This window comes from Urocitellus parryii, chromosome 4 (assembly GCF_045843805.1).
Source record: "Urocitellus parryii isolate mUroPar1 chromosome 4, mUroPar1.hap1, whole genome shotgun sequence".
NCBI lineage: Eukaryota > Metazoa > Chordata > Mammalia > Rodentia > Sciuridae > Urocitellus > Urocitellus parryii.
In genome coordinates this window covers 110,111,396-110,123,849 of record NC_135534.1, presented here as the reverse complement: position 1 = coordinate 110,123,849, position 12,454 = coordinate 110,111,396, and the positions used below count along the sequence as shown (strand labels likewise).

Sequence of the window (12,454 nt, the reverse complement as noted above, 5' to 3'; positions counted from 1 at the left end):
AAGATAACACTGTCCGAATGGCTCTACCTTCCTATTTCAGGAATGGCTGGGGAAGTTATAGAAGCAAAATTAAACTTGAGATCGTCAGGTGCCCAGTGCTCAACAGAACCCACGTCTGGGTAGCTGTCATGTTTCCCACCCACCCCCATGGCACCTACACACTCTTATATAGCTCACCCCCACAAGGAAGGGGTAGGATGCCAGGCAATGGCAAGCTGTCCTAGCTGCTTCCTGCTTGAAATGCTTTTAAAAAGTCCTGGGCAAGTGATGGCATACACTTGCCCACCAGATTGTTAGTTTCGATCTCCTATCTTATGTCTTCACTTGTTTCAACTTCCCACCTACCTAACTCAGTAACTTTTTATGCAAGTTATTGAGCCTTTGGTTTCATAATGTCATAGCAATTATAAACCATGTATATTAAAATAAGCATCTACTTTTCCTGTGCTGTAGTCACTGATTTCCTCTGGCTGCCCCACCAAAGCATGGGCTCCATGAATACATGGTTCTAGTGCTTGGTACAGAGCAGGCAGTCAGAACATCTCTTGCAAATGACTGGATGCCTAAAGTGTTCTGTAGTCTCTCTATGTTAGCAGTTATCCTATTGTGCAGAATTCCAAATGCCCTATCTCTTTCACTCACTGAGTTCCTCAAGGGCATGGATGCTACATACAGCACTTTTTTCCCCTAGAAGACCAGCATTAGTGCTGAGTAAAACAGAGAAAAAAGAAGCAAAGAGGTGAGAAATGACGGACTAAGTAACTGATCCAGGCAGAGAACAATGGAGGATTAAAAAAAAAAAAAAAGTAAAAGAGAAAGAAAGAAAAGAGAAAAAAACAGGGGAAAAGGTACTAAATAAATGCTTTGAGAGATGGGAGATGATTTTCCTGCACCAGGCAGGAAAGGAAAGGCATTGGGGCAAGGATGGGAGGACAGCCGAGAGTTCCTTACACACAGCTGATAACCAGCAGCAGCTTAGAAACACTCTGCAGGTGGAAACCGTTGGGAGTGTCTTCGGGAATATGCCGTGTCTGCGTGGAACCTGTGGGAGAATAAACAGGCTGTCATTGTCATGGCCCACAAGTTTCCTAACTGCTGACATGATAATGGTCAGGCAAGAAACATTAGGGAGGGGTCCATGGTGCTGCTGATGGGTATGGTGGCTATGCCCAGCTCTGCAACAGGAGATAAGCCCCTCAAGGGCAAGGTCCGGGGTTGGTTCAGGTAAACACTGAGCAAATGAGAAAATCATTAGATTTTCTCATTTGTGTGGCTAAAATATAATGATGTAGGACAGTGGTCTTGGCCTAAGGAAGAGGAAACAGCGCTGGGAAAGGACTAGATGCAGCTGCTTCCAGCCCTAAATTCCTGTATAACACAATGCTGGGCAAGTCACGCAACCCGAGAATCAGTTTATTAAAATGCAACAGTAGTTGAAATTTTCTGTGTAATACATATACCCATGGGAGTGCTCTGGGCAAGACTAAGGGACATGGAAGACTGGCACTCTCCTCTCTTCCTCCGCCTCCTTCCCTGTCCCCATGCAGCGCTGATGAACTCACAGGTACATGTGGAGCACGGTTTATGAAATATGGCATTCATCACTCTCTAGGCCCCTTATCACCCCAGGTTTCCATGACTGAGTAAAGATAAGAGGCTGTGAAAGCCTGGATGGGAAGAGGAGGAGCTACCAGGGGAGTGCACAGCCTGGGTGGGCAGACCCTTGACTATTTTGGACTCCTTGACCTTCGTAATATGAGTTCATCTCTAGGATCTGGGTTTCAGCTTCTTCTTAGTGTATTTCCCAAGAATGTGGAGGCTGCATACATGAGCCTACACAGATAGCCATGGAGCTTAGGTGTCATAGGCCCAAAGGCAACTTTTGTTAAGCAGAGTACATGTAAGGGATCAGTGAAGCTGAGGAACTTAACTGGTAAGGAGAAGTAGACGGAGCATGAGAAGCCTCAGATTTAGTGAGTTACACATGAATCATATACAAATTACACCCAAGGCGCAAAAGGAGTGTCCACATGTGTGCCCTGGCAGGGGCATGTAGCTCCTGCCCAAAACCCAGCCCACACCACTGTCCCCAACTGGAACAAACCTGCCACGTGCTTGATCCTGTGGCCCACATCTTCATCGGTGGGTGTGGTGACGGGGCTCATTACTTCTTCCAGGTGAGGTACCCGCAGGTGGGCATGGGGACGCTTTCTCCTCCGCACGGTCTGGGGCTTGCTGGCCTTCTCCTTGGGAGACTGTCTGTGCATCTCAGCCAGGTAGGTACTCTCCGTTTTGGTTAACTCACTCTCTAGCACAGACAACAGGGCCACATCAGAGGCCACCTTCACATACCTGTCTCCAGAAGGAGTACAGGAAACATTTTTCCTACATTACCCTCCAAAGTTGGCCAGGTGGGTACAGTGATCCTCATGGATACCAGTGGGAGGCATTACTGGATCCTAACCCTGCCCAAACCCCTCTTCTGGATTGTCCAATACAGCTATGTCCCAATGTCTACATCCACATGTGTGTGATTTGGGGCATATTACACACCTTCTAAATAGATGCATCCATAGGCAATTTTCAGATCCTTCTCATAACACAATTACTACCAGTATCACTAGATTAGGGGTTCATGTCAGGGGGATATTATAGCTGCCTTAATGATCTCACAAAATGATAGACTAGTCTCTTGAAAAAATGCACACATTTCACATACATGCCAAATTTGGTATCCATTTTGGGGGGGCGAATATAAAGATCACACAAAACTACTCTGTTATCTCAGTTTCTCATTCCCCTGAATGGTGACAACCATACAGGTCACCCAGGTCCTGCAGTTCAACCAGCAACAATGAGGGTAGTACCCACCTAAATGGCGGAAGTAGTCCTCCAGCCCACTCCAGAAGTTCTTCTCGATAAAGGTTTTTACTAACCCCCAGGGCTGTTTTCGGTATCGCAGCTCTGTAGAGACCCTGAGGGACAAGCCAAAAACAAGACAAGTCATTTCCTAGGTGGACCCTCCTCTGCCAGGGAAGGTAAGTTCATGTTTAAGGCAAAGGCAGTTTCACGTTTGTATTGCACTTTACATATTCAAAAGTCCTTTCATCTCCATCGTATCTCATATCTCCTTGGCTATCCCCTGAGGTCACTGGGATTTATTCTCATTTTACAGTTGAGAAAATTGAAATTTAGAATATTTAAGCAGGTCAAAGGCTAACAACAAGGGCTTCAGACTCCAAACCCAGAATTCTTTCATTTTGCCACATTGCTTCCATCCAAAGGGCCTCCAGATGGGTGCCAAGCAGGCTGCCAGCTAGCCAAGGGACTTCAGAGCTGAAGTCGAGCCCTTCAAACACAAGTCAGGCTCTGGGGTCTCATTACCTCCACCTGTAAGAGTGTCTTCTGCTCCTGGCCCCAGTTCCTGCTTCTCCATTGCACCCAAAACCTCGCCAGCTCTTACTCTTCTCCAGGTAGTCCCTTCCCCAGTCACTGGTCATGCTATTGCCCCTACCTCTGGAATACTGAGTTCTTTCCCTGCATACACAGTCTTGCTCCTTTCATTCTCGGTGGGCACGAGCCTGTCAAAAGATTCTCCCAGCTCGTATACCCCATGTTTAAGACTACCTGCTCTGCTTATCCCCCTCTGGGATGCTGCCTCCATCCCGGCCTGATGCTCAAGACCTAGTCACTAGATGAAGGATGAGCACTTTCCTACAAAGGTCAAAGCTAGCTCTCTGTGGAGTGCATAGATGGGACATGCATTTGAAAGATCTGAGGAAAGTAGAACTAAGAAACCTAGACTCTTGGTGGGGGTGGGTGGACAAAGGACAGGAGAAACAGGAGAGAGGTGAGAGAAAAGGGAAAGAGAAGGAAGGCTTAGGTTAGACAAGCAGCACAACGCTCCTCTCCCCGCCACTCCAAAATAAAAGCTACACCTAAGAGGATAAGAAAGATGCAGGGTGTTCCTGAGGTTCAGATGTTGAGCTTTTTCTAACTCCCAAGAGATCTTTGCAGAACCTGTTACTAAACTCCTATTTTATTTGAACTACATCAATGAGTTTCTTGCTCCTTAAAAATCAAAAGAATTTGGTCTATGATACAGGTGACTTTTCAATTAGACAACATACTTCTTATAATTTCAGGGTCTAAATTTCTTTCTCTGAGTGCCCAGAACTCATTCAAACAACACTTCCTGGACTCTCATGAGCACGCCCAGTGCTACAAGCTGGGAACCAGGTTGCGGGTGGGGGGGTGGGAGGTGCTGGAACTCCTGTTCTTGTGAAGCTAAAAGTCCAGCAGGGGAGGCAAACAGGAAATTGTGACATGGGAAAGAGCCCAGGCTTTTGTTTCTAAGAGCTGAGTTTCAGTGTTAACTGGGAACATGATTCTTGGCAAAGTTATATATCTGAATGTGAGAATAAATCTGCCTCCTTGGGCCATTCTAAAGATTCTAATGAATGTAATTGAGGCACCTACATAGTAATATGTAAACTACAGACATTCAATAAACAGTGGTGGTAATAAAGGTCTCATTACAGAGATGTACCCAGTGATGAAGGGATACATGGTGGAGAGAATAAGGAACTGTCAGGACGGGAAGATGGGGAGTGGCAGAAGGCTTCAGAGAGAAGGTAGAATCAAGAGCCAGAAGGATCTTCTTTCACCCTAGGGAGCTGATGAACATTGTGTGACATAAAGAACCCATCTGAACCCCACACACCCACCTGAGTCGACTCTTGTTCCGGGCTACGCGAGTGAGTGTGTAGCGATTGATGGTGTAGAAGTAGTCGTGGTAGGGCACGTCGTGGGTGAGGACCTCCGCGTCTACCACGTAACATTCGCTCTCCTGGCTCGCCTTGTACATGGTCTGTGGGGAGAAAAAGTTCACTGGCCAACACCGAAAGCAGCAAGAGGAGGAGTGGTTTCTCCCACCTCCCCACCCCACCCACCACCTTGCAACAGAAGATGCAGAACCGTGGGAAATGGTGGCCTCAGAGCTGGCAAGGTGCTGCCATCCAGATGGGTGTTAACACACCTGCACCGAGAACCGTCCCCCGTACACCAGCCCTCACCCTTCACACCAGAGCAGGACTTCCCAGCCCATTCTCCTTTGCCTCTGCCTTCTTCCTGCTCACCTGTGTCTCCCTGACAGTGGCAGTTTTGGGAGCTAGGGGATTGGTAAGGGTGATGGTATAAAGAATCACTCGGCTCTGGTTTCCATTCTCTTCCTTTTTCCATGGATGGAAGATGATATCTGAGGGTGGAGAAGGGCCCTGAAGTGAGGGAGGGAAAGTAGCACTGCTCCCCACACCCGAATCTCCCCATTGAACTCCTCCTTCTGTGCTGACTAGACAGGCCCCCCAAAGGAAGCCAATGAGAGCCTGAGGGCCTGGAGGGAGGGCAGGAGGAGGGGGAGTCAGAGCAAAAAGAGGCTCATTGTAGCATTGCCGAAATTCTACACAGGGCTCCAGAATGCTGATTGTTCCCTAGGCTGGGGCAGGAGGTCTTGGGGCCACCTGCGGGGGTGCCAGCAACACTGGAGTTACTGTGGCAAGGGCCTGGGATCCCTTGGGAACAAGTCTTGGCCTCTAGGGTTTGACCTCCCGTGTTCTCAGCATGTTCCCTTCTGGCAGAAGGGCTCACAGTTACCCCCAATGCTTTTTCTCAGAGCAAGAGGCTTAGCAGTCCTGCTAGGTCGGTGCTATGTCCCTGATGTGGGAAGAAATGTGGAGAGAGAATGAGAGAGGAATAGGGAGGGTCAAAGCATGAACCCCAGAGTCCTAGATATGAATCCTGGCTCTGCCCCTTGTAATTACATTAGGTAGGAGAATAATAACAGCATGGGTTTTAGCGTCCTGAAAGGTCATCAGGTGGGGGGAACCTAATACCTTGTATACAAGGCAGGTGTGAGGGCTGAATGAGATAATGCAAGGTGCCTGGCAAAGAGTGGGTGGCTTCTGGTGAGGAAGCACTGCTGCCCTTGACTAGACAGCGAGCCCCATGAAGGCAGAGAGCAGAGACCAAGACGTGTAATAGGTCTTGATCACTGGAAAGTTCTTGATACTTGAAGGACAGGGGCATATGTAAAAACAGCACTCAGGGAACAGAGGAAAACAGGGCCCTGAGGGAGCTCCAGCAACATGTAAGGCCAGAAAGAGGGGTTCTGGGCCAGAAGGTACCCTGGAAAGGTGGGTTGCATAGGAAGAGAGGGAAAAGAGGAAGGAGAAGCGAGAGAATGCAGAGGGAGGGAGGGTGAATAGTCAGGGAGGGGCCAGCCCTGCAAATCAGACCAGAGAATCTCCGCTGCTCCATAAAATCCCTCAGGAAGGGCGAGTTGGTGAAGAGAAGGTCATACAGCTTGTCCACACTGAAGTTGAAAACCTCATTCACGTACTGCCGGCCACTCAAGTCTTCATAGAAGGCCTGGACCTCCCCTGCACATAAAAAATTGCCAGGGATTAGAGGGGGATGAGAGAAGGGAGGGGGCCTGAGGGACATTCCCAGAGCACTAATGTCTCTGTGGCTAATGCACACACTGCCACCAAGGGTCAGGTAGGCTGAGCCCATGGCCTCTGTTTATGACTTTGCTTCTGTCAAGCTGAGACACACACTCTTTACTTTAGTTGACACACTTTCCATTCATCCTTTGCAAAGAGTTTGGAAATGTATTATAGTCACAGGTCACTTGACTATAGGAAATGGTCTGAGAAGAGAGCCATTCAATGATTTGGTCTTTGTACAAACTAGGACGCTCCAACACCTCTGTGCACTTTACCCTGAGAAGGCCTTCGTATATGTAGCCAGTGTTACTATGGGGCAACGTGGTTGTATGTGGTTCTACGTTTTCAAATCTCCCTAATCAAGTGGATCTCAGACTAAAATTCAAACAATTGACTACTTTCTGAGGATGTCTGAATCCTAAAGGATGGGTTACTCAGAGTCTATAAGTTAGGCACAATTGACAACAAATGACAGAGTAACCACTAGCACAGGTGGGTTCTAGAGCTGCTGATAAAGCTAAAAATATCTGTTTATAGAACAGCATCCAAGGCCTGGGTTGACCTGGTGGGCTGTGACTTCTAAATACACAGGCAGCTTATATCCCCCATGATGTCAAAACCTCCTCTTTTTAAAAAATCATCATAGATTTATTATAACAACAATATATATATATATATATATATATATATATATATATATACACATATATATACATATATACATATATACATACACACACACATATATATAGATACATATACATATATGTATAGGATATATAGATCAGAATGAGTCAAAGGGACAGACACAAGACAGAGCAAAGTCAAGGAGTGTTCCCAAAGTGATGCTTCCTTGGTTCTCAGGGATGCTGTACCCACCTGGAACGTAATCTGTGACAGACAACATGCAGAGCATATTCCTCTGCTACCCACAGAATCTCACCTGTAATGTTCTGAATTTTTATTGTTACAGAAAAAGGTGCCTGAGGGTACAGGTGAGCCACTAAGTCTACATGCTCCTCCCAAGTCCCCAGCACTCCACAGTCCCTAATGTCTGCACCTGCATGGGCTGAGGACAATGTTATGGTTTGGATGGGAGGTGTCCCCCAAAATCTCACATGTGAGTCAATGAAAGAAGGTTCAGATAAGGAATGATTGGATTGTGAGTCTTAACATAATCAGTGAACTAATCCCTGAAGGGATTAACTGGGTGGTAGCTGGAGGCAGGTGGAGTACAACCAGAAGAAGTGGTCAATTGGGAGCATGGCTATAGGGTATATAATTTTTATATGGAGAGTGGAGTCTCTCTCTGCTTCTTGTTCACCATGATGTGACCTGCTTCCCCCTGCCACCCTCTCCCACCATGATGTTCAGCCTCACCTCAAACCCCCGAGGAATGAAGCCAGCCTTCTATAGACTAAGACCTCTGAAACTGTGAGCCCGCAAATAAACTTTTCCTCTTCTATAGTTGTTCTGGTCAAATCCTTTAGTCACAGCAGCAAAATCATATAGGGATAGTGCCTAGGACTATATAGATCAGGCGTTATGTTGGCACAGTGGGGAGAATGTTGTGAATGGCACCTCTGGTATTAGGTGGCACCCAACCTGTGCAGGCATCTATCCTAGCCCTGGATCCTAGGTCTGGGTAGGTAAACCAGTCAAAGGTTAGAAAGCCATTGCAGGGGCCCTCTAGGAGAGACTGTCCACAGATGAACAAGTGTACTCATGTCTACTCAGTAGAAACATACTATTACCAATTCAGTGGAAGAAAATCATCAACTAACTTTAATGACTACTGAGAATCTGACTTCTCTTCATGGAATATAAGAAGGATCATGTTCCCAGGTGAGGTCCTGGGAGCTAAGTCTATGTGGGAGCAAAGAAAGAGGCATCTACTTAGAGCAATTAGAGACTATCTTGCTAAGTGCAATAAGCCAATCCCCAAATACCAAAGGCTGAATGTTCTCTCTGATATGCGGATGCAAACACCCAATGAGGGGTGTGGAGGGAAGAATAGAAGTTCACTGGATTAGACAGAGGGGAATAAAGGAAAGGGAGAGGGGAAGGGAATAGGAAAGGCAGTAGAATGAATATAGTATAACTTTCCTAAGTTCATATATGAATACACCACCAGTGTAACTCCATATCATGTACAATCACAAGAATGGGAAGTTATGTGTGATATGTCAAAATCACTTCTGTCATGTGTATCTAAAAAGAACAGATTTAAAAATTTAAAAATATATATATATCTGTAAAAAAAAACAAAAAATAGACTCATCAGAAAGAAGAGGAGTCTCCAAAGTCCACTGATTCAGCAATGCTTTTCCCTCTAGTCCAGAAGGGTAACTCTAGTCCCCACATAGAGACTTCGTTTAAGACTTCAAAGGTCCACTCTGAACCTATGTTCAAATGCCCACCTTCATCATGAGTGTCTGAAGAGTCACTAAGCTCGGTGGGGATGTCCTCATTGTCATTGAAGTCCAATGAAGGGGAGTTCACGGGCGCGATGATCTCAATCTTTTCCCCGATGATGTTGTCAATAGCAAGCTCTTTCTCCAGAGTCCCATCGCCCTCCAACACCTCCTCCTCCAGGGGCAGGCCATCAAACTGCAGTGGAGACACCACCAGGGACAACCTGCTTGGATCTACTCTCCAAAGGGAGACTGGAGACATGGCTTTGGAAGCCCTTGCACTCCCAACACAGAAGCTAGGTTGGAGTCATATTCTGGGCCTTTGCTCAGCTCTGCTGCAGGAGATGAGTGAACCCAGCACATGGAGCTGCCCTTCTCAGGCTCGCTATTCACACAGCACACTGACCAGCAGGTCAGCAGAGGTGGCGCCTGCAGTTCTAGGTCCTTCCTGGAGCCACCCCTCCACCATGCTATGACAATGTCAGCCTGCCTCTAGGGAGAATGCTTTCATTTTCTAACCTCAGAAGTTCCCACAGCCCTTTTTTAAAAGTCATTCTCTCATTAGCACTGGAAGGGAATCAATAAAAATTTTCACATTTTAAAGACAAGCTGAGAGGCCGAAAATGCAGAGTAGGCATCAAATGAATAATATTTTCCTTCTAAGACCAGCTGGCCTGATCCCCAACCCACTGGACTATTAGCCTCCCTTCTCCGGGAGTGCTTTCCTGAGGAACTCCACCCCTTCTTCCACCTGCTAGCACATGCCCCAACCTTCTTCCTTCATTAACATTCTATTTTCTGACTATCAATGCCCCAAGGAGAGAGATCTTCTTAAACATCTTTATAGCCTAATAAAAAGCTAGCACAATGGGGAAATAAACCATAGAAGAACTCAATAAATATTAATCTAATGGATAAATAAGCAATCAACTGTTCTCCAGCTCTATATTCATGAACAACTTTGATTTCAGATCAAGTCAATGAATTCAATATGTACACACATAATACATAAAAGACCTAGAATAATTCTCCACCAGAGGGGAAGACCTGGAGCAGCCCACCAAGAGCCAAGTCCACACAGTGGAGACTTCCAATCTTAGAAGTCAAATCAAATTGTGTAAACCAGGCACCCTGAATCCAGTTGTGGACTCTGAGACTATACTAATAGAACATAGAGAACCCATGTACTCCAGCACATCTCCTCAAGTAAACTAACTGCAATGTACCATACCTCCCTCCACCCACTCCCCAGGTTGGGCTCTGATGGAGGTAACTCAGCTAGGAGACACTGGCCACAGGATCAGGTGGGGGGTGTCAATGTTCACCATCCATACCGATACCGGGGCTTCGCTGCTTCCAGTGGATGTCAGGGTGCTGTTGGTGATGGATTTCTTGGGCAGCTGTGGGCTGGCGTCTGGCTTGGTCTCGATGCTGCTTTTGGAAGAGCTGTCATTCACTTCATTCTCTTCTACAGGGATTTCCTCACAGTAGCTAAAGGAGGCAACCAGCAAGATGGTGTCAGTTTCAGTGTCAAGAGTGACAACTACTCTAAGATCCTCAGACCTGCCTATTTATCTAAAACTATGGGCCTTCCTGAGTCTTTGATTAGTATATGATCTTTCTTTAACCAAAAATCTGCCCCCTTCATTGCTCTCCTGAGGCCTTCTTCCCATCTCACTCCTCCTCTCCCTATATCCTATGTAAAATTTCTGGCTCCAAGCTCAACTTTCCTAGGCATCTTCTTTATATTATCCCTACCCAACAATCACCATTATTCATCTTGCCCTATGTTTTGCTCATCAGATTCCATCCCATCCTGATCATTTGAACTTAATATCTGGGTTCTGAGCAGATTTTATTTCCCATATGTTGCCTAAGATAGGACTCTGGATTCAAGTATTCCTTTAGGGTGCTGCACAAATTCTGAATCATAACTAATAAACTCTGCCTTGTACACCTAAGAGGAAAATCTCCTTAAGATGAAGTGGGTGCCCTTCTATAGATATTTTAGGAGTACCACAGCAAATTTCCCCCAAAGAAACAATTCTCATTGCCATGAACATCTGACTCTTTACTATTATTTGGTTGCATAACAACTCTGAGTAAATAACGATGTGCATTTTAGAGATAATCAAATAGGCATCCCCTGAGTTTATGTGATACCTCTATAAAAGGCCAGCATTTGTAACCAAGCCCAGGTCAAAGTACCACACACTCAATACTCTTTCCGTTCCTCCAGCCTCTCACAACCATCCAGCCTCCACCTACCTTTCCAACTTCAAGCATACTTTGTCTCAGTCAACTTACAGGCCCCACCTTTCCTAATCTACCAATAGCATGTGATACTGCGATACCCTCCTTAACACCCTTCCTCGCTTCCATGATTCTAAACTCTTGTAGCATCACTCTTACCTCACTGGAATTTCTTTTAAGATCTCTTGTTCTGCTTCTTCTCACTGAGTGTTCCCAAGCCCAGCCCTTGAACATCCACTTTTTGGTTTACTTGATTACATGAAGTTTTCACCCAACTTCATGGTTAAAAACTAGTAACTCCTGAGTTTCCAGACTTTCCAGTGAATTCCACACTCATTCCAAATGACTACTTGACCTCTATACTGGGCTAACAGGCATCTCAGTCTCAACTTGCCTAAAACCAACCTTTAAGCTTCCCTCCAAAATTGTTCTGCCTACAATATTGTTCATCTCAGTTTGAGAACAACTCCATCCTCCCAAATGATAAAACTAAAACACTCTAAAGCCATCTTTGGTTCCTTTCTGATCCATCAACAAATCCTTCAAAATATATTCAGGAACTATTTGTCACGGTTTCTACTGCTACCTTCCTGGTCTCAGCCACCATCTCTCATCCAAATCATCTAAATTATTCAGCAGCCTCTCCACAGGTTTTTCCACTTCTGTTTGTTTCCCTTCAGCGTATTTAACACAGAGGCCAGAGTGATCCTCTTAGGATGGTAAGTCAGACCTTATCGATTATCTATTCCCAACCTTCCCATCCCACTGAACAAAAGCCAATCATCACAATGGTCCGAAGTCCATCATTTTCTGCCTCTTTAACCTTCCTAACTTCGTCGCCAACTTATTGGTTCTGCAGCAACAGGCCTGCTGGCTGTTCCCACCCCCACTGCCTTCAGGGCCTGACTCAGACGTATGTGTGCTGAGGCCTTCTCTGCTTTTGTATCCCCAGGTTCCCTGGGCAGCCGAGCCTCGGCTTCACTCACCCCATAGTGTTGAAGTCATCGTCAGGGGGCACGTAGTCCTCGTCGTCACTGGTCAGGCCCAGCTCATTCCCATAGCACTGGTGTACAAAGTGCCAGAGCTCCTTGGGGCACAAGGGCTACAGGGGAGAAGAGCCACAACTCAGGTCCTTCCTGTGCAAATTCACCTGTTCTGCAGAGGCACTGAGCCAGACTAGCACCCCTAGAGGTAGGATGTCAAACTACTTGCTGAACTAGAGGACTGCAGGCACCTCCATGACAACCCCATCTGCTTAGGATCTCAGCCTAAGAATGTGGAGTT

General features: G+C 46.3%; 1 protein-coding gene across 1 annotated transcript in view; it reads right to left on the bottom strand.

Moving 5' to 3' along the window:
* The window catches only part of Gramd1b (GRAM domain containing 1B), a 167,942-nt gene that overhangs the window by 10,171 nt on the left and 145,317 nt on the right, over positions 1 to 12,454 (bottom strand). The window contains exons 9-17 of the mRNA XM_026402705.2: positions 12,157 to 12,272; positions 10,252 to 10,408; positions 8,924 to 9,113; positions 6,294 to 6,437; positions 5,139 to 5,257; positions 4,728 to 4,870; positions 2,872 to 2,975; positions 2,105 to 2,308; positions 952 to 1,042 (exon numbers count right to left, since the gene is read on the bottom strand). Of these exons, the coding sequence (XP_026258490.1) occupies positions 952 to 1,042; positions 2,105 to 2,308; positions 2,872 to 2,975; positions 4,728 to 4,870; positions 5,139 to 5,257; positions 6,294 to 6,437; positions 8,924 to 9,113; positions 10,252 to 10,408; positions 12,157 to 12,272 (1,268 nt within the window). The remainder of the gene's footprint in view (positions 1 to 951; positions 1,043 to 2,104; positions 2,309 to 2,871; positions 2,976 to 4,727; positions 4,871 to 5,138; positions 5,258 to 6,293; positions 6,438 to 8,923; positions 9,114 to 10,251; positions 10,409 to 12,156; positions 12,273 to 12,454) is intronic.